Source organism: Gouania willdenowi, chromosome 17 (genome assembly GCF_900634775.1).
Source record: "Gouania willdenowi chromosome 17, fGouWil2.1, whole genome shotgun sequence".
In the NCBI taxonomy this organism is placed as follows: Eukaryota; Metazoa; Chordata; class Actinopteri; order Blenniiformes; family Gobiesocidae; genus Gouania; species Gouania willdenowi.
This window is the reverse complement of record NC_041060.1, coordinates 7158874-7181950: the sequence shown is the minus strand read 5'-3', so window position 1 is coordinate 7181950 and position 23077 is coordinate 7158874. Positions and strand designations below refer to the sequence as shown.

The 23077-nt window shown below is 36.3% G+C and overlaps 1 protein-coding gene across 1 annotated transcript in view; it reads left to right on the top strand.

Annotated features, from left to right (window-relative positions):
• kcnq3 (potassium voltage-gated channel, KQT-like subfamily, member 3) overlaps window positions 1-23077 on the top strand; it is a 39670-nt gene that overhangs the window by 3902 nt on the left and 12691 nt on the right. The window contains exons 3-11 of the mRNA XM_028473325.1: window positions 396-484; window positions 11634-11724; window positions 12959-13085; window positions 15170-15342; window positions 17536-17709; window positions 18179-18289; window positions 19973-20068; window positions 20196-20290; window positions 21982-22008. Of these exons, the coding sequence (XP_028329126.1) occupies window positions 396-484; window positions 11634-11724; window positions 12959-13085; window positions 15170-15342; window positions 17536-17709; window positions 18179-18289; window positions 19973-20068; window positions 20196-20290; window positions 21982-22008 (983 nt within the window). The remainder of the gene's footprint in view (window positions 1-395; window positions 485-11633; window positions 11725-12958; window positions 13086-15169; window positions 15343-17535; window positions 17710-18178; window positions 18290-19972; window positions 20069-20195; window positions 20291-21981; window positions 22009-23077) is intronic.

The following is a 23077-nucleotide window of genomic DNA, read 5'->3' as shown; positions in this document are numbered from 1 at the left end:
AACACACAAAATGACAACAAAATTGGTCATTATTCTCCTTTTTTCTTCATTCTTTTTTTTTGGGGGGGGAAATTAGTCTTTATTTTAAATGCTGACATGATTTATGGTAACATGGCCCTCAGAAAATCAGAAAATCCCTTTTTTGTGCCTCCCACTGTGATAAAAAGCTGTCCATTTCTGCTTTGGTATTTTATATGATCTTTGCAAACATTCCATTATGAAGTGTTTTTTTTTTTGTTTTCAGTGGCCAGTTATCGTTTAAAATGTCACTTTGCTGTTTGTCTCCTAAGTATTAGAGCTGGGCTACAGATATTTCAGTGAGTTTTCAGAGCGTTTGAAGTCTTAACGTTGGGTCTGTTTGACTTGTTCAGAGCGTTGTTCTCTGCTGTGTGCAGATCACTGCCTCTTATCTCAGCCTCGTCAACAAAGTCATTAATGCTGTGCCGCTGCTGTCCTTTCCCACCAACGTTTGGCATATCGCAGAGTAAATTAACTGTCAGAAATGCATCGTCTGCACTCTGTTAGCTGAATCTCGCAGGCAAATTGGTTGTTAGGAATCCTCAGGGGTGATATCAGCAGTGGGAATGAAGCCCAACAGAGGTTCCGCCCTGCTGGGCCCCTGGATGGGAAGTAGATTCATTTAAAGGGTGGAGGCTGAACTGGTGGCCTTTGTTCATTATTACTGATACACATGACCTCCAATAGGTGACCATGAAATGAGAAATCGATGGTTATAAAGAACATGATTTAATTAAAAAAAAAAAAACAAGGTTTTTACTGCTTTATGTCTTCAGGCACAGAAAACCTCAATGTGCTACATTAGCTTCTTTCTTAATCCCTATATTAAATTCTAAGTTGATATTTCCCTCTGTTGTGTTCCTATTCTGAATACACAGTAAGCTTTGTGTTTGAGGGTGTTCTGGAGAAGGTATGACAGCCATACACCAATTAGGACATCTGCTAACATACACCAGTTTTTTCAGCATTTCTGTGAAATTATAGCAAAAGCACCAGTTAGCTTTCAAGTCAGTATTGTAAATGTTACATTTTTAAAGCTGCTGGAGGAGATCGATAACTAACATTGTTTTCATAACACAGACAAAGACATAGGCTGCGTCCGATTAGTCCCTCCTATCTCCTTTCCTATCCACTTTTCCATAACCCCGTGGATGACGTCACGGGGTAAAGGAAAGGTGTTAGGAAAAGGCCATCATGTTTGTTTTGACAATCAGACGCACTTTCACTAGGTGACGTAGTAATCTGACGGCCGCGAATGTTAATGACGTCTGCCGTGGTGAAAAAAATTCAAATTTTCGAAAATGGAGTACTTAAAGCACATTTATAACACTTTCCCCTGATATAATCTAAAAAATCACACAGTTTGAATTTAAATCAAAGGAAAAGAGGCTACCAGGATACAAGGAACAAAAGTGAAACTAAAAGAATGTCACATAGAGAATGGTTGCTCACACTCACCTTCCACTCAGAAATGTGAATTATGTTGAATGAAATATATTGTGGCTAAAGATGTCTCTGATCCCTTTTTCTTGAACCACAGAGTGTCTGTTTTATGTCACTTCTAATCTGATATGTCTTACATATATTAAGATATGGGTTTTAGATTATTTATTTAAAGTTGTTCAAGGCATATTATTGCTTTGGCAACTTACGTGATCTCCACCATCGTGAGTTTCCGTGAGCACTCGGGTGTGCGTTTCCCTTTAAATGTGGTCGCCGCAAGGAATTGCGGGTCAACATTATCTTGTCTCCTTTGGTATAGGATGCATCAGTGTTTCCTAGGCTAAAGGAGGTAAAAAAGGAAGCATCGAGCCTCTTTTCCTGACCTTAAAGAAAACTTGGACGTTCTTTATCACGGCCACCACTTAAACACTTCCGGGGGTGAAGGAACAGTGGATAGGAAAGGCGATAGGAGGGACTATTTGGATGCAGCCATAGTGTAGTCCTTATAGATCAACAAATCAAAGATATTTATTAGCGTGCTCCGGGGAGCACCGGTCAACGGGCTTCGTGTCCAAGTAGCACCAAGTCAGAAAGACACGCACAGACCCCACGCGCACAGTTTTTCTTCTGTAAACAACCATCGCCTCCCTTTGCACCTCTTTACTCAGGCAGTGCTGAATAATCAGGGAATTTGATACATCTGAGTTGGGTTCTCAAAGGTAGCCCCGCCTCTCCTCCAGGGAGAAAATGCTTAATGTGTCCACACCTTTGCCTCTGGGTGTTCCGTGTGGGCTGTGCTGCTTTAAATAGGGGCCACTGTGATTAAAAGCAGAAACACTCACAGCTGATCATGCAGAGATCACCCTTTCCATCTAAAAGAATCTCCCTCTTGCTTTACAAAAATAAGCTTAGTTCACACAGACTTATCATTGCATGATGGCTGATGTCTAATATTTGTGTCAAAGGACCGGACAATAAGGTGTTAACACGTTTAGCGTTGAAGTGTGATTTTGTGTGTTATGCATGTGAGTTGTGTGTGAATGTCTTTGTTATTCCGGTGCTTTGTCGCCTATCAGGGTTGTTGCAAATGCTCACTTATTCTCACCGATGCCATCGCAGTAAACCAATTTACACTGCAGCTCTGTGCGAAGCTCACACTTGGATAAAAGGCTCGAGTCATTCCAACCTGAAAAGGCTGCTCCAGTGGCACAATCCTCACACCTCTTATTGTGAGCTACTGCACTCGCTCATCTCATCTAAAAAAAACAGCAGCAATGGTTCAGTCACTTTTTTTTTGTGGCTCTACCGCTCAGAAAAAAAAAAAAAAGGCCTAATTGCCAATCACCAGCCAGCCACAGAGATTGGATTCCATGCATCATTTACCTGTCCAGCCGTGAGGGAGCGGAGTGTGTCAAACCGCATCACACGTTCCACTTTAGCACCAGACCTACTGATGATAATGTGGCTCCAGCTCATGCAGCAATGCCTTGACTACGTGTTTTTAAACGGAATAGAAATGGAAAGTCACGTCCTCGTGTTGGAATGATTGATATGACCTATGAGATATGAGTTGTTTTTCTTCAGTTTTCTTATTTCTTCCACTCTTTTTATTACTTGAATTGGTCAGTCGTGTAAAATATTATTGGGTCATTCCACGCCCACGCACTTCAGTCTAAAAAAATTCTGGGTCACGCTTTAGTTTAGGGAAAACCTACTAACCATTAATTAGATGTTTATTAGCATTAGTAACATATTGGCTTTTAGTTACTCATCATTAAGTACTTATTAATGCCTTATTGTTATTAAAGCTTTATTATACACTTAATGGCAGTCGCAGTCCAAGCATCATGTTGAGATTGTAATTAATATACAACAACTTCCTTTATAACTACTAAGTAATAATTCTGAGGTTATTGAGGGAAAACACTTAGTTAATGGCTTACTGGTTGTATGATAAGGCCATGCAGAATAAGTCATTAATAAATACTTAATAATGACTAATTAAGAGTGAATATGTTACTAATTTCCATGCTAATAAGTAGGGATGTAACGATTCACTCAACTCTCGATACAATTCGATTCACGATACTGGGTTCACGATACGATTCTCTCACGATTTATTTTACAAAATGGGACTGTAGACAAATGATGACTGAAAAATATTCCTTTCTTTTTTGGGGGAAAAAAATAGAAAATACTGTATTATTTTCCTTTTATTTTTAATTGTCAAAAGAATCCCTTGATAAACTATTCAAAACAATGCAATTTAACTAAAAATAAATCTTGAATGAAATAAATAAAGGAATAATACAAATGAAGAAGAAGCTTATTAATTTCAATTCTGGTTCTATAGTAAACAATACAAAACTGCATAATAGTTTTTTTGTTTTTTTTAAGTGCAACTGAAAATGTATTTTGTGCCTTAACAATTGGACTTTTAAAGAAAAAAAACCGTCACCGTGCACTGATTTACGTCAAATATTTGTTTAAACCAGCAGAGGGCGCTGGTAACCCAGTGGTCGATTGGCATGCAGCTAATGTAGCAGTGAAGAAGAGATGCTATGCTAGCAGACAGGGCTAATAGAAAAACGCGACTTTTACAGATATTCACGTAATATTACAGATATTCTTTCGGTGCTAAAGGGGCAAGGAATAATTTATTAACATGTAACATTAACATGTAAGAGTAGAAGGCGGCCAAAAAGAAAATAGTAGCAGATTCCGCCCGCCGGTACACTGCTGGACAAGAGAAGGGATAAATATAGAGCGCCCTCTGCTGTTTAAAAAAAGTACTGCGATTCAATTTTCAAAGTATCGATGTCAATCGTGATACCTATGAATCGATTTTTAACTGCCTTATGATTAATTGTTACATCACTACTAATAAGCAACTAATTCATGTTTAATAGGTGTTCCCTAAACTAAAGTGTTACCAAATTCTGATTTATTTATTTTTTAACAATTGTTCCATGATTATTCACTAGGTACACTGTAAATGTTTTGTTTCATCAGATTCATACTTTTCAAGATATTGACAATTGAGTGAATTATTAGGAAAACGAATAAACAATGAATGATTATAAGACGCAGATACAGATATGGACTCGTGTAAAGGATTTTCTATATCCCCAAGAGATGAAACAAACCCAAAGTTGGGTTGAAGAACTCTCATGAAGAAAAATTGTTTTATATCCCAAGGAAGTCATTTTTATACTACAAATTAAAACAGAAATCAGATTGTTTCTTACATTCCCACATGCAGTTATTATCCAATGAAAATAGTAAAAAAAAACAACAACAAAAAAAATTCAAATTTCAAGAAACTGTCACACAAGAACCAATGCATATATGTGACTAATCATTAGTGATTTAAACAGTCAAAGATGATCAAATTACAGTTGGCTGAAGCATATGCTAAATTGTTGACTGAAGGCCCAAACATGTTCCAGCCCCAAACCCCGACAAACTTTTTTTCCAATTTTGAGGCGCTGGCATGTCCACCAGATAGGATGTACAGCAGATTGTTTTGTATATTCCCAGAGAGTAGGTGGAGTTGTATTAGTATGCCAAATTTCAGTTTCATATGTCATGTAGTTCCTCAGATATTGGAAGCTGAACATGGAAGAAAAATAAGGACGCGCAGAAATCAACACATACCCCACATCACTGAATTGTACATTTCTCAAAAAGTATTCATCTGATCAAACTAAAAAATTACAGTTTACCTATTGAATAATAAAGGATGAATTGGTAAAAAAAAAAATTCAAAGTTTTTTAAGACCGAAGTACTTGGGATGTACAGAAAATTTGCTGAAATGACAAGGAACGACCCTATTATTCAATTACTAGTCATCTTAGTTAATGCTAAACAGGACAATCCATAACGTTTTGCCTTTAAATGAAATTAAATTTGTGTTTTTGATCTGTATTGCCAATAATTTGAATGAATATGATCTCACTCACACTTTAGTTTTGCCTCTGATTTGTATCTGTAGCTCTAAATATTGTCCTTAACAGTTCTCTTAATTCTGTCCAGCTTCTTTTTGATGTGTCAGCGCTGACATCCTCCATCATCGCTCTGTGTGCCTTTATTGAGCTAACCGTTTGAAGTCATATAGGAAGCCAACTGTGTTCCAGATCGGTATTGGTTGAATGCTATTGAGTTAATATCGATGACGGCCCCTCGCTTCTGGATTTACTCCGTCCTCTGGACAACTTTGAACAAGAACTCACACATTCAGAAAGCCTGATGTGGCAAACATTATTTGAAATGATCAATTTCAAAGCCGCAGCTGCTGGTCTATCACCCCACAAAATGTCTTCCGGTTTAATATGTAAAACTCAAAGGGCTGTTTTGCTGTAAAATATTGATGCTGTTATGTTTGTGCAGCACTTTAGGAACTCTTTGGATATGTCAACGTTGCCTAATGGAAAAACAAAAGTCATAAAAGATGCAGGAGTTTGAGGAGGGATGGGTGGAGTTTTTCCAAAGAAGTGTAACCACTTTATGAGCATCACTTTAGGCAACTATTTGATATTTACGTGCTAATGCAGATGTTGGCAACTGGTGGCATGGAGGCTACGAGCAATCCTCACAAAATGACATAAAAAAAACACAAAATGAGTGGAAAATCAAACACAATGGCAGAGACATATTCCAAACAACTGCAAACATACAAAATTATACCAAATAAACACAAAAATTACTTCAAAAACATAAAATTACAATATATACATGCACACAAAGTGACTCATAACACACAAAACAACAAAAACAAACAAAGATGACTGCAGGAAAATGTACAAAATGACACCAAATCTACACTAAAAACAATCAAAATGACAACAACAAAAAACACTAGTCTAAAAACACGCAAAATGACAACAACAAAAAACACAAAATGAGAGAAAAATATACACATTGGCAGAGAAATTAACAAAACAACTGCAAAAACACAAAATGAGAAATATATACAAAAATGACTCCAAAAACATGAAATTTCAAGAAATATAGACAAAATGACTCATAACACAACAAAAAGTGACAGGAAAATGCACAGAATAACTTCTTAAACACATAAAATGACAAGACAAAAACACAAGACACAATTAAGGCAATTCAATGTGCTTTACAACAAAAAACATTCAACAGCTTAAAAATCATTAAAATCAGCAGTAAAAACATTTAAAATCAGCAGTAAAAACATTTAAAATTAGCAGTAAAAAATATTGCACTGGATGTAGTTTTGACCTTCAACGGCATGTGCAAACAAGAATTAGAAAAATAAAAATGATAAAATCAGCAGTCAAAACATGAAATCAACAATAACATGATGAGAAATCTCCCTCTCAATCACACCCAGTAGAGAATAAAGCTGCCTTTAACTTTAGCTCTGCTGGCAGTTTGTTCCACTTCTTTGCAGCATAACAATAGACAACAATATAAACTCGCAAAATGAGAGAAAATAACAGCAATAAAACAGAAAACTACAACAAAATGACACCAAAAACAGACAAAACCCTTTGTAATAATGTTCAAAGGTCATTATTCAAAATGTTGACATGAATTGAGATCACACACACACACACACACACACACACACACACACACACACTGTTTAAACATTTGCCCCCATGAGCACGACAACAAATAAAACCATTTATAAAACTCACACTTTTTGCTGCTGATGACACATCAGAGGTCCTTAACCGCAGCCATAGAACAATAGTCGTATTTCCCAGTGGCTGATGGTGGAGCACTTTGGTCACACAGTGCTGGTTAAATGGTAATTAGTGATATGGTTATGTGGTCCCACCAATGGCTTGGTTTATTCAGGGTTGCTCAGTATCATCAATCATAACACAGTGTATGAATCCAGGCTGCCATAGCGCGCTCTACTGTAAGGTGGTTTTAAAATTTCTATGTGTGCATCCATTTAGGTTCAGATACAAAAACGGCTAAATATAGATATCGGCCCTCAAAAAGGAGATACTTTGGCAAATACAGCATTTCCTTATGAATGGTTTTAAGACACATTCATGCATGTGATACAAATGTGTTAAGCCTTCTGTTTATACTCATTTTCTCTTTCATTTGGTACAATTTAGAAAACTTATGAGGTGAGACGACATGGAGTGTTAGTATCTGTACTTTGGAGACAGTGTGGCTCTCACTGTCTGATTCTCCCAAAATATGAGGAAGTAAAGACGATGTGGACCGTAAGGTTTCTTCTTCTTCTTCTTCTTCTTCTTCTTCTTCTTCTTCTTCTTCTTCCTCTTCCTCTTCCTCTTCCTCTTCCTCTTCCTCTTCCTCTTCCTCTTCCTCTTCCTCTTCCTCTTCCTCTTCCTCTTCCTCTTCCTCTTCCTCTCCTTCCTCTTCCTCTTCCTCTTCTTCTTCAGCTGTAGTTCAGTTGAGTATGACTAATGTGCCCACCATACATACAAATATCCCAATATAGTATACATCCGGTTATTTTTCGCATACTCTAATCTTTTCATACTATTTCATGTGAATGCACTATTACAGGTTACAGCATAATACAACGTTTCATTCAGAGTTTAGGTTATTTTTAAGTTAGGGTTAGAGCTGTGGTTAAGATGATAAATATAAATGACATACAACGGTTTGCAAAGCAGCTCCACACAGGTTTGTGTCGTACAGCATGAAAAACATTAGGGGTGGGGGAAAAAATCGATTCACATAGGAATCAGGATTCTAATCATCCAGAATTCTTCATAAACTTAAAAAATTGATAATATATATATATGCTCATGCTAACATTTACCGCGATCGGCGGTGATTTATATGACACACCGTTTATGCTTAACTTTCATAAACACAATCTTAGGAGTGTTATAAAACAGTACACTTAAACGTAGTCACAAGCATATGTTTTTTCAAGCCGAAAATACACAAACTTCGTAGAGACTAGTAGGCCATGGGCCATGAGCTTTCAAGATGGCGACTTCCGACTACTACGGCAACAGTGATAGGTCAAAACACACAAACTCACCCAGACCTTTACAGTATGACACGATCCCAACAGGAAACTACATCGACCCCAACTTAAACTTTTTATTTGTTTAGCATAAATAAATGTTAACTTTGATCTTAGTTTTGCCTTTGTGTGATTACATCATTGGAATCAGTGTATTTCAAATAATCGTAAACTGTATTGCTTTGATGTCAAAATTTGCCTTAACACACTATGCATTGTATCAATTTTTGAATTGAGAATCGATTGAATCGAGTATTGGTTAAAACGAGAATTGATTATGAATCGAATCGTGAATCTAAGAATCGGGATCGAATCGTGAGACATCCAAAGATTCACATCTCTAAAAAACATGCAAATTTGTGTCACGCTTAAAAAATTACATGAAAAAGTTTTGTGATTTTATTGACAGTTTCCCAACCTCTGTGAGACTGGGCTGGTACATTTCTGCATTCGCTGCAGGTGATGTTGCTTTATGGTGTGTGAGGTTGTCTATTGGCTGGCTGATCCAACATGTGTGTTATGTTCTGAAACAATGTTGCTACCTGATCAGACGTGCATGTATGAACAACATTTGTGAGGCGTTTGAAGTGTTGTTTTGTTACGGTTTCCTCTGATGAAAACTACTTGTGATAAATTGAAGAGGGAGCCACTTGCTTTTAAAACGCTTCACGTTGCACAAGTGTAAAGCTATCAGCTGTGATCGCTGCACTCGTATACATTGGAAGTGAGGCATCGCGTTTGTTATCTTCCCCTGCTTAATGTAATAACACTGTGACCATGTGACGGACAATGCTTCTCTTTGGATTCATCACCAGAGCAACAAAAAACTCTTTAATTAACACAAGTGATGCATATGCTTCTATTCATTAGTTGTTTTTACTCACATCTTACAATTCTTAGATTAACCTGTAATAGAATAGATACAACATTACATCCCAGTAATAGGCAGGATTGGGGTCAATTATAATTGTAATGACGTAAGTGATAATTAATTATAATTATGGCATAATTAATAATATTTAAAAAAATGTTGTAATCATAATTACATTGTAATTGAGTTCAGATATTTGACTTCATTAAAAATTGTCTATTATAATTGAACGCAAAACTGGGAAACCGTGCTAGATTTTTATGTACAGTTCTACACATACTTTGTGTAGTTGAAAATTATTAAAACATGTTTTATATCAAGCTTTCCCACATTTTACCATTTAAAAAGAAATTGAAATCAAGGGTTGTAGTGACACGAAAAAGGCTCAGACGCTCACACCAAAAATATTAAAACCTATATTTCATTGATTCTGAAGCCTAACAAGGAAACCAATAGATAGGAAAGAAATTAGATGATAGATATTTGTTTTTATTGTATTTTTCAGGTGATTTAGGACCCGCTATCACAAGAGATGCTAACAGAAGAGTAATGTTAACTTTTATTTGGTTATTTATTTCAGGCACAGTAATTAATTGATTGATTTTTAGTTTAACTTTAGTAATTAAGAACCTAATTGTAATTGAACTTTAGTAAGTGCTGATATATCCTACACAAGTAAAAGTCCTGATAATTGATTGAAAGTATATCATAAGTTATTAAGTACAAGTAAGTTGTACATAAAATACTCAAGTACAAGTAAAGAGTAACTCAATTAAATAGTACTCAAAGTAAAAGTTACTAGTTACTTTCACCTCCCACGTTTATTTTTGGTAATAAATCTTGCCACGGTTCCCTTGCATATAGTAAACATCTCATGTCTAAACTTAAAAAAGCAAGAGACCAAATCTTGCACAACTGAAACTTCATTTATTTTCCACAAAGTAGGGCTGGGCAATTTTGCCTAAAATTTTTTTTTCGATTTTTCATAGAAAAATTTGAGTTTCGATTTGATATTCGATTTTATTTTATTTTTTTCAATGTACTTAAAAATAACTGCAGACATCATATAATTTGTCAAAAGTGCAACTTTATTGCTGTGATTGTCCTCAAGAGTTAAAATGCATAGAACAATCCCAAAATAAAAAGTAAATGAGGCTCTGTCATTCAACTATTTCAAGCTTTAATCCAAGTTTAAACAAAAGTGCAACAGCAACTTCACAGTAGCTTAAATTTTCTTATTAAGAAATCAGATAACTACATATTTTATAACGTATAACATTACGATTAAAAAAATAATAAACTCTTTCCTTAGCAAAAAATGAAACATGCCTGTGGCACACATATGGTCTACTCAAAGGGTAAACACATGTAAACAAAAAAGGGGGTCTGGCTCACATCGGAATGCGAAAAACTCCAAAAAAAAATGTGGTGGGAAAAAAATAATAAAATAAATAAAAATATTATTATTATATATATATATATATATATATATATATATATATATATATATATATATATATATAATATATATATATTTTTTTTCAACTCGAATTTGCAAAATAAAAAACGTTTTTATCTACAAATTTGGTTAATCAATTAAATCGATTTTTTGCATGAAATTATTAGACTGCATTAGATATGAACGTGAAACTAAAGTGCTAAAATAATGATTTACGTCGGCATGCACTTTACCAGGAACGGAACAAAAAAACAAACTTTCAATAGTTAAAAAATGAATTAATCATTTTTACATGTTTTTTGTTTTGTTTTTTCATGCAGGTAATTAGTTTAGTTTAGTTTAGTTTTTTAGTTTTTAATTATTTATGAAATATGTTACTTGCATTATGAAACATGATGTTACTTGTTCCCTGTTAGTTAATGTCATACAAACTATGAATTTCCTTGTTTTCTTTAAGTTGTTGTGTTGTTGCTTTTTGTCCCAGATTGTAATCAACGTTTCTTTATTTCCTGTATTTGTTTTTTTATGCAGGTGATTACTGGTGGTTTAATTTAGTTTTTGATTTATTATGAAATATAATGTTACTTGTTCTCAGTTAGTTTAATACATTTAAAAATGTGTTATTTGTCAGTATTATTTCGGGGCCAATGAGTACCCAAAAAAGTTGGAGTTATTCTCCTCCAACTCTCCAGAAATGATGCTGAGGGTTTTCTATTTTTCCCTGATCAAAGAAAGATTTACTGCCCTCTAGTGTCAATAATGGAACACTGCACCTTCACTTTGGTTCATACTTGATTGTTTATTTTCTGCTCTTTCTTATCATTGCTATTGTGTGTGTCTGCAGGTTTCTAATCGTTCTGGGCTGTTTGATTCTAGCCGTACTGACAACATTCAAGGAGCACGAAAATGTGTCTGCACACTGGCTGGTTGTTCTGGTGAGATCACAGCAACATTGATCATTCTTCTTTCCTTTAAAGCATCTTTTATCGATCCAAATGTTCACTTCATTTTAATTTTGTGTTTTTTTTTTAACAATGATTTTGTGATTTAAGTCTTTTAAATATCTAGGCAGGAATGGATCAGGCTGAAATATCATGAAATGTATTTTGGGTCAGTTATTTGGGTCACGATGTCACCGCATGATGTTTCATAAAATGGGCATCATGGGGCAAGATTTGCCTGAATATTATGATGGAAATAAATTTAGAAATACTTTGAAGACTTTCACAGAATGATAATATAATTAAAATAGAGCAGAAAATAAATTTGAATAGATTTAGAGTCATTTTAAAGATTAGAAAATAATAATAAAGTAATGTGGTAAGTAACATAAAAAATAATAATAATAATAATAAAAGTGAGCACATTTATACTAAGTTACTGGTACTACATTTTTGGTATGTTTTTATGCATTTAAACCTTTTATTTAACTAAAAGAAATGCATATTTTATTCCAATTGCCAGTCTTCTTCAGAGGCGTCTGCTGATCACTTTGATGTTTCCTGGCAGACTGACACTCAAAACATGTCAGGAGATCAAAGTACATTTCCTGAAAAACTGTTTTCTGAATAAATGAAACCTTAACATGTTCAAAAAGAAGACAAATAGAACTTGATGGAACTATTACGCGAAAGTCAAGGAAACGTAATAGCAATCAGCAGACGCCTCTGAAGAAGACTGGCGGTTGACGGTCAAAATATGTCCGGAGATCAAAGCAAATTTCCTGAAAAACAGTTGTCTGAATAAATGAAACCTTAACATACAAAATAAATGCAGTTAGACAGAATATTTAGGTGTCACGTCATTGACCCCTTTGCCTACTCATGAATGTACTTTTCATGACTTGCATTGTTATAAGTTGGGTTAACTCTCGCAGTTAAAGTAATCACTGGCAAAAACACATAGCTTTGTAAAATAAACTATTTGTTGGTTTAATTTTTGGCACAAATCTGAGTTTAACCTAAATGCATCAAGTTAAAAAAACAAAGGCCGTAAAGAATATAACAATTATAAACAGATTTGTACTTAACATCATCAAAAAGCTTGTTGTCATTTTGATGGAGGAGTTAACATTGTAGCCTAGGTACACATGCATGGATAACTGTGTTGACACAAAGGCAAAAATACAGTAAAGATAAAATTGTAGCTTGTCCATCTTCTGTGTCCCAGGAAACCTTTGCCATCTTTATCTTCGGAGCAGAGTTTGGGTTGAGGATCTGGGCTGCAGGCTGCTGCTGTCGCTACAAAGGATGGAGGGGAAGACTCAAGTTTGCCCGCAAACCTCTGTGTATTCTAGGTAAGAACAACGAATCAAACAGTGTGCGAGGACAAAGTGGTGTCGGTGAGTAAAAATGGACTCTAATTGATGAAAAAGTATTTTTAGTTTCTTGAAGGCATCTGGCGACCCTATCCCAGTGTCTAACGACCCCAAATGGGAACCCCTGCTTTAGACTATCCAATTCAGGCCCCAGGAGGAAGTAAAAAAAAAGAAAAGACAGAAAAAACATGAAATATTGTATAAATTATTAAATAATTCAGTTGTAGATATCTCCAAAATAATACACAAATTCAATTAAACTCCACAATATTAGGAGGGCTTACATTTTCACCCATGCTTATATTGCATGATGGCAGTCATTTTTCATCTCAAAGTGTTAAAAGAACTTTAAATTTTTCCAAAATCCCGCAATTTTCTTCAAATTTTTTCCCCAAATTTCCCCAAATTTCATTAAGAATTGGCGACAAAATCAAATAAATTGAAAGTGAAGATCCTGCAGGTAGTGATATCTGTCACTTATTGCTTTGATATTATCAGTGATGTACATATTTTATCTATTATTTTGACATGGAAGTGCAAACTCGAGCAAAATAATGGTTAATTTATTCTATTTCCAAATAAAATCTGCGGCTTAGTTAAGATCAAATATCTTTATATTTGGCCCTTAAACTAAAATGAGTTTCACACCCCTGCTTTAAAATAAAAAAGATCAGTAAAACCATTCAAATAAGGGGTGTAAGTATGGTACTCTGATCATATTTATAGCTGTTAGGGCTGGGTGATATGGACCAAAACTCATATCTCGATATTTTTTCTCAAAATTGCGATATACAATATAAACCTTGATATTTTTAACTCAAAGTTTTACCAGAAAGACAATCCTGTGTTAAATTTACTGATGCAAAATGCCACAAATGCACAATTATTAACAAACAGCTGCATAATATGTGCCATATTTGGCTTTCTCTCCTATTAAGGAAAGCACGTGTGAGTGAGTTCTGAAGTGAGGCTTGGTTAGATGAAAGTCTGGGTTAAGACGCACTCAGAAATCCATCTAACGGTGCGTTTCATGTTGTTCTGAGAAGTAACAAAAGCAGCAACTCATAAAACGTGTATTTTAATACAAAATAAGCTATAAAACATGTATCTAAAAAATATGGAAAAATTGTGAAGACGGACACGCTCTATGAATAAAATTAAATACATGATGTCATTTTCTATATCGCCAAAATAGAAAGCTCGACTTATCATGAATCACGATATATCGCTCAGCCCTACAAGCTGCTTAGTTAATATTTGTTTTGAGACGTTCTTAACCAACGATATAATACATAGAATAAAAGAAAAAAGCCAACATGGTTAATGTCGTTAATACAGTCCTCTGACATCTGTAAAAATCCTGCTCTGCACCTCTAGTCAACCCCCCCCCCCCCACCCCCAGTAAAGCTTAGTCTGAGATATGAACTATTAATATCACCAGAAGTGGCTCAGTGTTGCCAGCTTGGGGGGATTTCCATATTTCCCAAGGGATTTAAACTCTATTCCTTGTGAAACCCATCAGCCCGTATCTCGCGTTACTGATTGGGTCATCAATAAGAAACAGTGGGAACAACAAGTTGACAGACAGTTGGCCTGTGGACATTTTTTCCTGCTGTAGTTATGGATAGAATACACAGGAGGGGGAAAAAATGCGTATTCATGAAATAAGCTTCAAAGTCATTTCGTATAGAAAGGATGACGTAAAGCAGATCTACATAATCCCTTTCTACCTGTGTAATTATCAGCACAGTCCAAATACTTCATAAGATATCAAGAAAACAGGGAAGGGATAAGAGCCTTTTATTTACTACTTTTTATCATTTTATGTAAAATGAACACATTTGAAATAAACTAAGCACTTTTATTTAAACTCAATCCTGCTCTCTCAGAACCTACAGTAAATCTTTTCATATCTACATTCAATCACATCCTTTATCTGCAGCTGTTACTCACTTCATTTGGCAAACTTCATCAGCACATTAGGTCAGACTCATTTAAGTTTTAATTGATAGAGAAGGTGTCGTATGAAAATAGTTTTGGCTTCGCTCTTTTTTTAATCCCAGACATCTTTGTGCTGATTGCCTCGGTGCCGGTGGTGGCGGTTCGTAACCAGGGGAATGTCCTGGCGACGTCCCTGCGCAGCTTGCGCTTCCTGCAAATCCTGCGAATGCTGCGCATGGACCGGAGAGGAGGAACCTGGAAGTTACTGGGCTCTGCAATTTACGCACACAGTAAGGTAAGAATGACAGGAACGGGTTAAGCTATACTTTCCTTGTTTGTCCTAATATTTGGTTTAAAAAAAAAAAAATATGTCAAAGGGTTTTGTGGTAAACTGACTGGTCTGAGATTCAGAGGTTAACCAGATTTCAGTGTGTGTACCTCGGTGAATCTGCTGCTGTTCAGTGCTCTTATACCGCTTTTCCACCGGGTAGGAGCTGGAGCTAACTTGGAGCTAGCTCGTGTTTTGGCTCCGAGCCATTCTGTTTCCACCAACTTAGCTCCAGCTCTCAGAGCCAAAAACCAGCTTCTGGGCTACAGCTCGGCTCTGAAGTGGAGCTGGTTATCAACAGTTCTCCAAAAAAACGAAAAGCAGCCGTTTTTTAAACTGGCGAGCGGCTGAGAGCAAATCCGACAAAAAAACATTTAAAAGTGAGTCCAAAGTGAGTCTAAGAAGACAGAGCAGTGGTCAGAAGAGGAGAACAATGTTTCCTGGTACTGTGGGTGTCTGAAGAGGTTCAGGGGAAAGTGGGCGGAGCCGGTTCGTCAGCTAAACAGGATTAGCTCTAGCTCCAACTATAGCTCCAAAGGAAAACCCTGTGCTCTTGGTGGAAAAGCCCTATCAGTGTTATGTATGTTGCTGATAGCGGTAGTCATCACATAGCAGAGCCTCCTGAGGCAGAGGCCTTTGTGTGTGCTATCAGTGTACAATGATATCTGGAGCAGGAGAAAGTTATGTAATTACAAATCATGTATTTATTAGGGTGTAACCATATCTAAATCTCAAAGTTCGGTATAATTATGGTAGTAACCTCACGATACGATAATAGTTTCAGAGTCAGAAACACTCGTAAAGGCAAAACAGCTATAGAAACTGTTTAGTAACAATACATTAAATGATAATAGAAATAAAAACAGCTAAGGAAATCAAAGTAGTGCAAAGTGCCTTATTCTGTGTTTATAATAATTTGAGGTTTTTCTAGAGAAAGATGAACAAGTCAACATTTGAGGCTAGGAGTGATCTCTGAGCATTTAAAGTAGGCTGTTGCTATTGGTCCAGACCCAGAACTCAGATAATCCTGACTATAATTCTGGCACATCCTGTACACATGCGTCCGCATGCGCAGTAAGCCGAATGCCGGTAATTCTGTCACTGCCGGATCCGTGTCCTTCGAGCTATAGTTTTGTCAGTTTTATTTTAGCCTTGACCCTAACTCTATCCCTATCCCTAACCCTAATCTAGGAAATACCCTCAAGTGTTTCTTTTTTCGTATATGTATTTTTAAAAGTGGAATTTGCCGTGTTATATATGGTAAAATGAAAGAAAAAAAAGAAAAAAAAAGTGGAATTCGAACCCACATCAGCAGAAAGAAACGTCCTTAAGTCTAGCACCTTAGACCACTCAGCTATTCTAACATGGTGATGAAACTGAGGCACATTATGGTTATGTAGAAAATGTCCATGCGCACAGGAAGTGCCAGAACAATAGTCAGATTTCTCTGAGGTCCGGGTCCGGAACTATAGACACTTTGTTTAAACTATCCACTAAATTTTTAAAGCCGTAACTGTGCAACGTATCTTGTATACTTCCCTGAGAGTTTTTTGACCAGACTGGTTTGTTTGTTTGACTCAAATCCTTAAACTTTCCTGGATGCCGGTTGTTAAGTGACTGTCATGTTGCTCGTATTTCCGGAAGAGTAGCACATGGTACACTTGCTGTGTTTACATATTGTCCACCTTTTCTCCTTTATGGTTTGTCGATGCAGTGAAACCAAAATGTTTCCACACCTCAGACTTGTAGCCACTGCATCATGCACAGGTTCTTCAAACTCCTCCGTTTGTTTCCTTTCCCACTACGTGCTCGCACTGTCACACGCCATTAGCTTAACTGCCTGTAACCTATGATGACCTATGGTACTTGTAGTTTACTCTGAAACGGTCCGCTACAGCCAAACCAAAACTTGTTTTTAGCGCAACGGCTCATTATTTTATATTGTGACATAACCACAGTGATATCGAGGCACTTGTTCTACCGTGGTATCATGTGTGATATTGTCAATACTGTGACATTTCTACTGTTTAGGGCAGTTTTACCAGAACTGACCAGAAGAGAGTTTTATATCATGTGTGTATTTTTTGAAATTGTTGCATCTCAATAAAATCTTGCATCACGTGTTCTGACAGAAACTGTTTCGTACCCGTGTTTGTGCAGGAGCTGATCACAGCCTGGTACATTGGTTTCCTGTCTCTGATCTTGGCGTCCTTCCTGGTTTATCTGGTGGAGAAGGACGATGTGTCCGTGGATGTTTCTGACAACGAGGACCCAACAGCTCAGGCCAGAACGCAGGACTTTGACACCTATGCCGATGCTCTGTGGTGGGGGCTGGTACGTATGGAGTAAACTGATTGGTCAGATGTTGTTGATACATTATCCAAATATGGGATATTTTACCAGAAACTATTAACCTTTTGGTATCATAGAATACCTATAGAGGAAGTTATACACTTATACACATACTGTTAGTTTCTTCTTCAGCTTTGTTTCTTGCAGCGTGGCCTCATTAGGGTGAAGGACCGTCAGGCAAAAGGCCAAGTTCAAACTTTGCAAACTCGAGCATCTTCTCTGCCAAGAACTCCTTTATAATCATGTTCAGCAGTCACCAACTGTTTGTCCTTTTTTGTTGTTTTTGGTGACTTTCCAACTCAGGGAAACACTTTTTTTGTCCTTCAATCGATAAATACAGGGCAACGTTTACCCACAAAGTTCACGATAGAAGCCTCCTGTTCAATCAAGGGCATAAATAATGATGTGAAGAAGTTCAAGGACTCTATAACCTGTTATTTCTTGTTTCCAGATCACTCTGACGACTATTGGCTATGGGGATAAGACCCCAAAGACCTGGGCAGGAAGACTGTTAGCTGGTACCTTCGCCCTGATAGGAGTGTCTTTCTTCGCTTTGCCTGCAGTGAGTAAACAACCTCGTGCACTGTGGCATCATGTGATCCCAACTCAAATCAGAACCAACAAAACCAACGACCGTTGTAAATTAATGTTTAGGAGTCAGTGATTTACAACTCATAATTGCCCCAAAAATATCATGTTGCAGGCCATTGATGACTTTCATGATCCATGCCAGAAATGAGGTTACTTTAGATTCATGATTGATTTAAATCTTCTTGATGGTTAGATATTGGATTTTGGTTAGTTTCAGTAATGTTTTATTGAGATGATTTATTGAGTCCAATGGAGCCTGTCATTGTGAATTATACATCTCCTGAAATGGAAATAGCTACACGACACAGACTAAACCCTCACCAACATGTTGTGGGACAATATCAAGCATTTCCACTGAAAAACAGGTGGTATAATTTGTAGCAACTTTAGCGAAGTGATTGACATCAAATCTTGTGCTATTTTTTACGTGATTTTGGCATTTGCGTTTGGCACACATACAGTGGAGAAATATATGAGTTACAATAGTTAACTCAACCGTATTAGGCATGTTTGGCTCGATTTCGGGAAGTTTAAAAGCCAGTTTTCATAGAATAGATAAAAAAGAAACAAAACACTAAAGAGTAAAACTGACGGGCAAATGGAAAAACTCAAACAAAATTGGGGAATAGTTCAAGCAAAGTTTTATTTTGTCTTCTTTTTTAATCGTATAGTAAGTTAAAGCTGATATCCGGAGTTTCTGATTCTTTTGATATGCGAAAAAAGCACCTAACTAGTTTTTTACTATGGTCTACTGCCGATGGTCATTCATATACATCAATGTATATAAGTCCTGCCTTCGTCCTATAGACCCCTATACTAATGAAAACGATCGCTGACTTCCTGGAGTGAGGACTGTCAATCAAAGTGAATGCGCGTGCTGCGTAAACTGTGCACGGAAACGAGGCCGTGCGTCTCAAACAGGAATCACTCTGAGCAGCAGAGAAATCAAAGTTACTCATTCCACGATTGTCAACGTATAAAGCTTCTACTAAAAAAGAAAATAAAAATCCTGGTACAAAGCTTGTGGATAAACGTCTTCGTGACCGCAACAGAATTTATCTCAGAGCAGCTTTTTAAAGGGGGAGGGACTTGCTGCTTTTAAAAGGATACCTAACAAACCAGGATTTGGCAACATTTCTCATGGACAGGTAATAAACATGTTTCAATCAAAAGTTATGGCACTCTAACAATAAATGTGTCGTTTTTATAGTTATGTGATTTTGTCATGTTTTGCAATGTGCGTGCACAAAAGTAGAGCTGTTGAGGGCGAGACATTGAGACGTTCTCTCAGAAACTCTGGATAGCAGCTGTATGGTTTTTCAGGAACCTTGTTTGAATGAAGAAAACTTTCATTTAACATACTAGTCAAAATTTGGGAAATTTCTAAACAGAGAATCAGAGCCTCTATTTTAGTATCAACTCCATTTCTACGTTGTTAATTTCATGATCACTAAAGCCACTAGAGGGTACCGATAACCCACCAGAAAAGCCCCATTATCTCTCAAACTAAGTCAAACCTAAAGTTTCCATTACATTTAGCTGATGATATTCACTTAACAGAGAGGCTTGTCCTTTGTTTTCATGGTGTGGATACTTAAATTTTCCCTTTAAATTCCCCTCTCCTTTGTGATCTGACAGTAGATTTGCTCTGCAGGGTATTCTTGGGTCAGGTTTGGCTTTGAAGGTCCAGGAACAGCACAGACAGAAGCACTTTGAGAAGCGCAGACATCCAGCTGCTGGGCTCATTCAGGTGAGGCACCACCTAACATCTTATTTACATTTGATTTCATAGGAGTTTGTTTTCAGACTGCTTTGCTCCTAATATGGCCACAGAATTCACAGTGACTCTGTCTTTTCTTCTGAATTCTTGTTCCAAGTCTGCGTGGCGTTATTATTCCACCAATCCAATCAGGGAAGACCTTATTGCCACATGGAGATTTTATGAAACCATAATTTCTCTCCCTTGTTTCAGGTAAGTCACAGAGGGAAGTGTGTGAAATCTGAAATATGGACGACAAGTTTAAAGCTTTTATCCGAATCAGTCTCTTTCTAAATGTGTTACAATAGATTAGTTATGGTTATTTTTTTATTTTATTATTTTTAAGAAAAATCTGACTTTAAAGTTACCACAGATTTAAATGCTTTGTTAGTTGTTTTTTGAACTTTAGTCGTTGGCATTTACTTTGATGGATTGTTCAGCTTTTTTAATACAAAACTTGAGTTTTGGGCCTTTAATGAACTTGTACTTTTAAACCTATGATGTGAAGTTAAAATATTTTAATGCATTGGTTTCAAACTAATTTTTGCTCAGTAGCCAAATACAGATAAATTTGATATGAAGTGGGCGGCAGATTTTGGGTGGGGAAAAAGGAGCAATTTTAGCATTATTGTGCTATAGTTTGTACTGATTTATAAAACGTATATATACACAAACAGTATGTAAGGCACAAACAACATCCATGCATTAAATAACACATTCCCGTCCTTCCAGGATCTTCACTTCAGAATTTCAACATTTTGCGACAATTTTTTTGTATAATTTCAACAAATTTTGTGGGATTTTTGTGAGAAATGACATGATTTTAGAAAAACTATTTTGACAATTTGTGACTGCAGCAAAATGCCATAAGCATGGGAAAATATTGAGCTCCTGAAAAAATTATTTTCCTGCGGGCTGATTTGGATGCCCTAAAGCAGTGGTTCCCAAACAGTGGTACGTGTAAAGACTTTTTCACAATTCACAATTATTTTAAAAATAATTGTGAATTGTTCCTAGTTCCTTTTTAGGGGTTTCTTTTATTTATTTTTTTAGACAATTCACCACAAACTAACAGTACTGTTCAAATGTTGATAGGTTTCATTTATTCAGGAAGTTTACTTTGATCTCCTGACATGTTTCGACTGTCAACTGCCAGTCTTCCTCAGAGGTGCCTGCTGATCGCTTTGATGTGTCCAATGCTTGGACACAGTTTTGTCCAGGACATCCGCATAATAAGGCATATTATTCAAAAAGAAGACAAAATGAACTTGCCGGAATTATTAACGGTACTATTGCTTAATAAAATAGTATAATTTATTGAAACAGGATTATTTTATGGTCATTTTATCACACTTCTGACAATAGGAGAGAATAATTAGCTACATTTTACTAAGGAGACTGTATTTACTCACTATTGAAGTAATCACATTACATTTGCATGATACCTTAAATTCCATTCATTGTGATGAATTTGTAGATTAAGCCTTAGGGAACCAATGTTGGAGACACAGTTAAGGGTTTAGGAGAGCACGCTGTTCCACAAATGAAAAACAATATGAAATAATGGAGAGGGTACTAATGATATGAAGAGGGGGTACAAATGATTTTGCCAAAATGCAAAGGGTGTACACGGGACAAAAAAGATTGGGAACCACTGACCTAAAGGGCCAGATTTGGCCCCCGGGCCTTGAGTTTGAAACATGGTTTAATATATATATAGAGGAGTTGGAGCACAATAACAGTTGTAACAACATTTCTTAAGACTGCATAAACCATGTAACTTTTTGCCAATTAACTGCCTTTTTCCATTGTTTTTTGACATAAAGAACTTTAATCTCTACTCTCTCCATCTTTCTTTCTTTCTTTCTTTCTTTCTTTCTTTCTTTCTTTCTTTCCATCTAAAGGAAGGACACTATGGAGACCATGGCGAGGTACGTTACAGCAGTTTGACATCCATGATCTTTCCTACCACATCACACATACCAGTGCCTGTCATAAAGACTTTCTGTTGTCTAGATGAGATACTTAATACTGTTGTGACTAATGAGCATCACCACAAATATTTCCCCCCATCTGCCGTTTAAAAATGCGTTCCATACTAATTGTCCATACGAATGAATTTCAAAGCTAATAGCTGTGAGAAGAATGTGAACTCTGGTTATCTAGTGTCACCATCAGCCACTCTAACAATGTATAAGGCAATGCATAAGCTCATTAGAGAGAGAACATTAGTTTCCATTCATTTATAATTGACACTTAAAAAATCCCCACAAAATAAAAAAAAATAAAATGATGAAAATAAAAATACTGAGATTGTTTGATTTGATAAACATAATGTTCCCTTCTACTCTATTTACTGTAATTATATCATCTGTCTAACACTGTAATGAGCATATTTTAATTTAATAAACATCCTCTGAAATGGTTGTGGCTGCACAGCTGTATGCCTGTCTACAATCCCTAAGATTAAGCTGCTAAGGACAATAACTGGCATTTATTTAAACCCATATTTTATTCAAACGTTGTTCTCATTCATTACTGACGGCGACGTGACCTCAAAAACAAAGTGACGTACAGCTGAAATGTAATGTTTCGTAGTGTGACGTCATGTCATGGGCAACACCATAAACAAACCAGAAAATAAATGACATCAGGTGAACCATTGTCTTCTTTGTCACAAAAATCACTTTAAGAAAAAAGAAAAATCTTTTCCACTTCTGGTGCCATCTTAAAGTTAGCATTCTTCTACGGGACTCCAAATCCCACAATGCAATGCGCATTTTCCCACGTTCAAGTCACATGACCATTTGGCAACAAACCGATTGATTTATTCATCTATGAGGGCTACACTGTGTCTTTATCTGTGTTGTAAAACATGTTGGGTATTGTTCCCATCAGCTATATTTAGATTTATAACCTTGCCTTGTTAGAGCCCCATTTGTAACAACGACCCAAAATGTAACAAGACCCGAATTGTTTAATAATAATTTAAAAAAAATG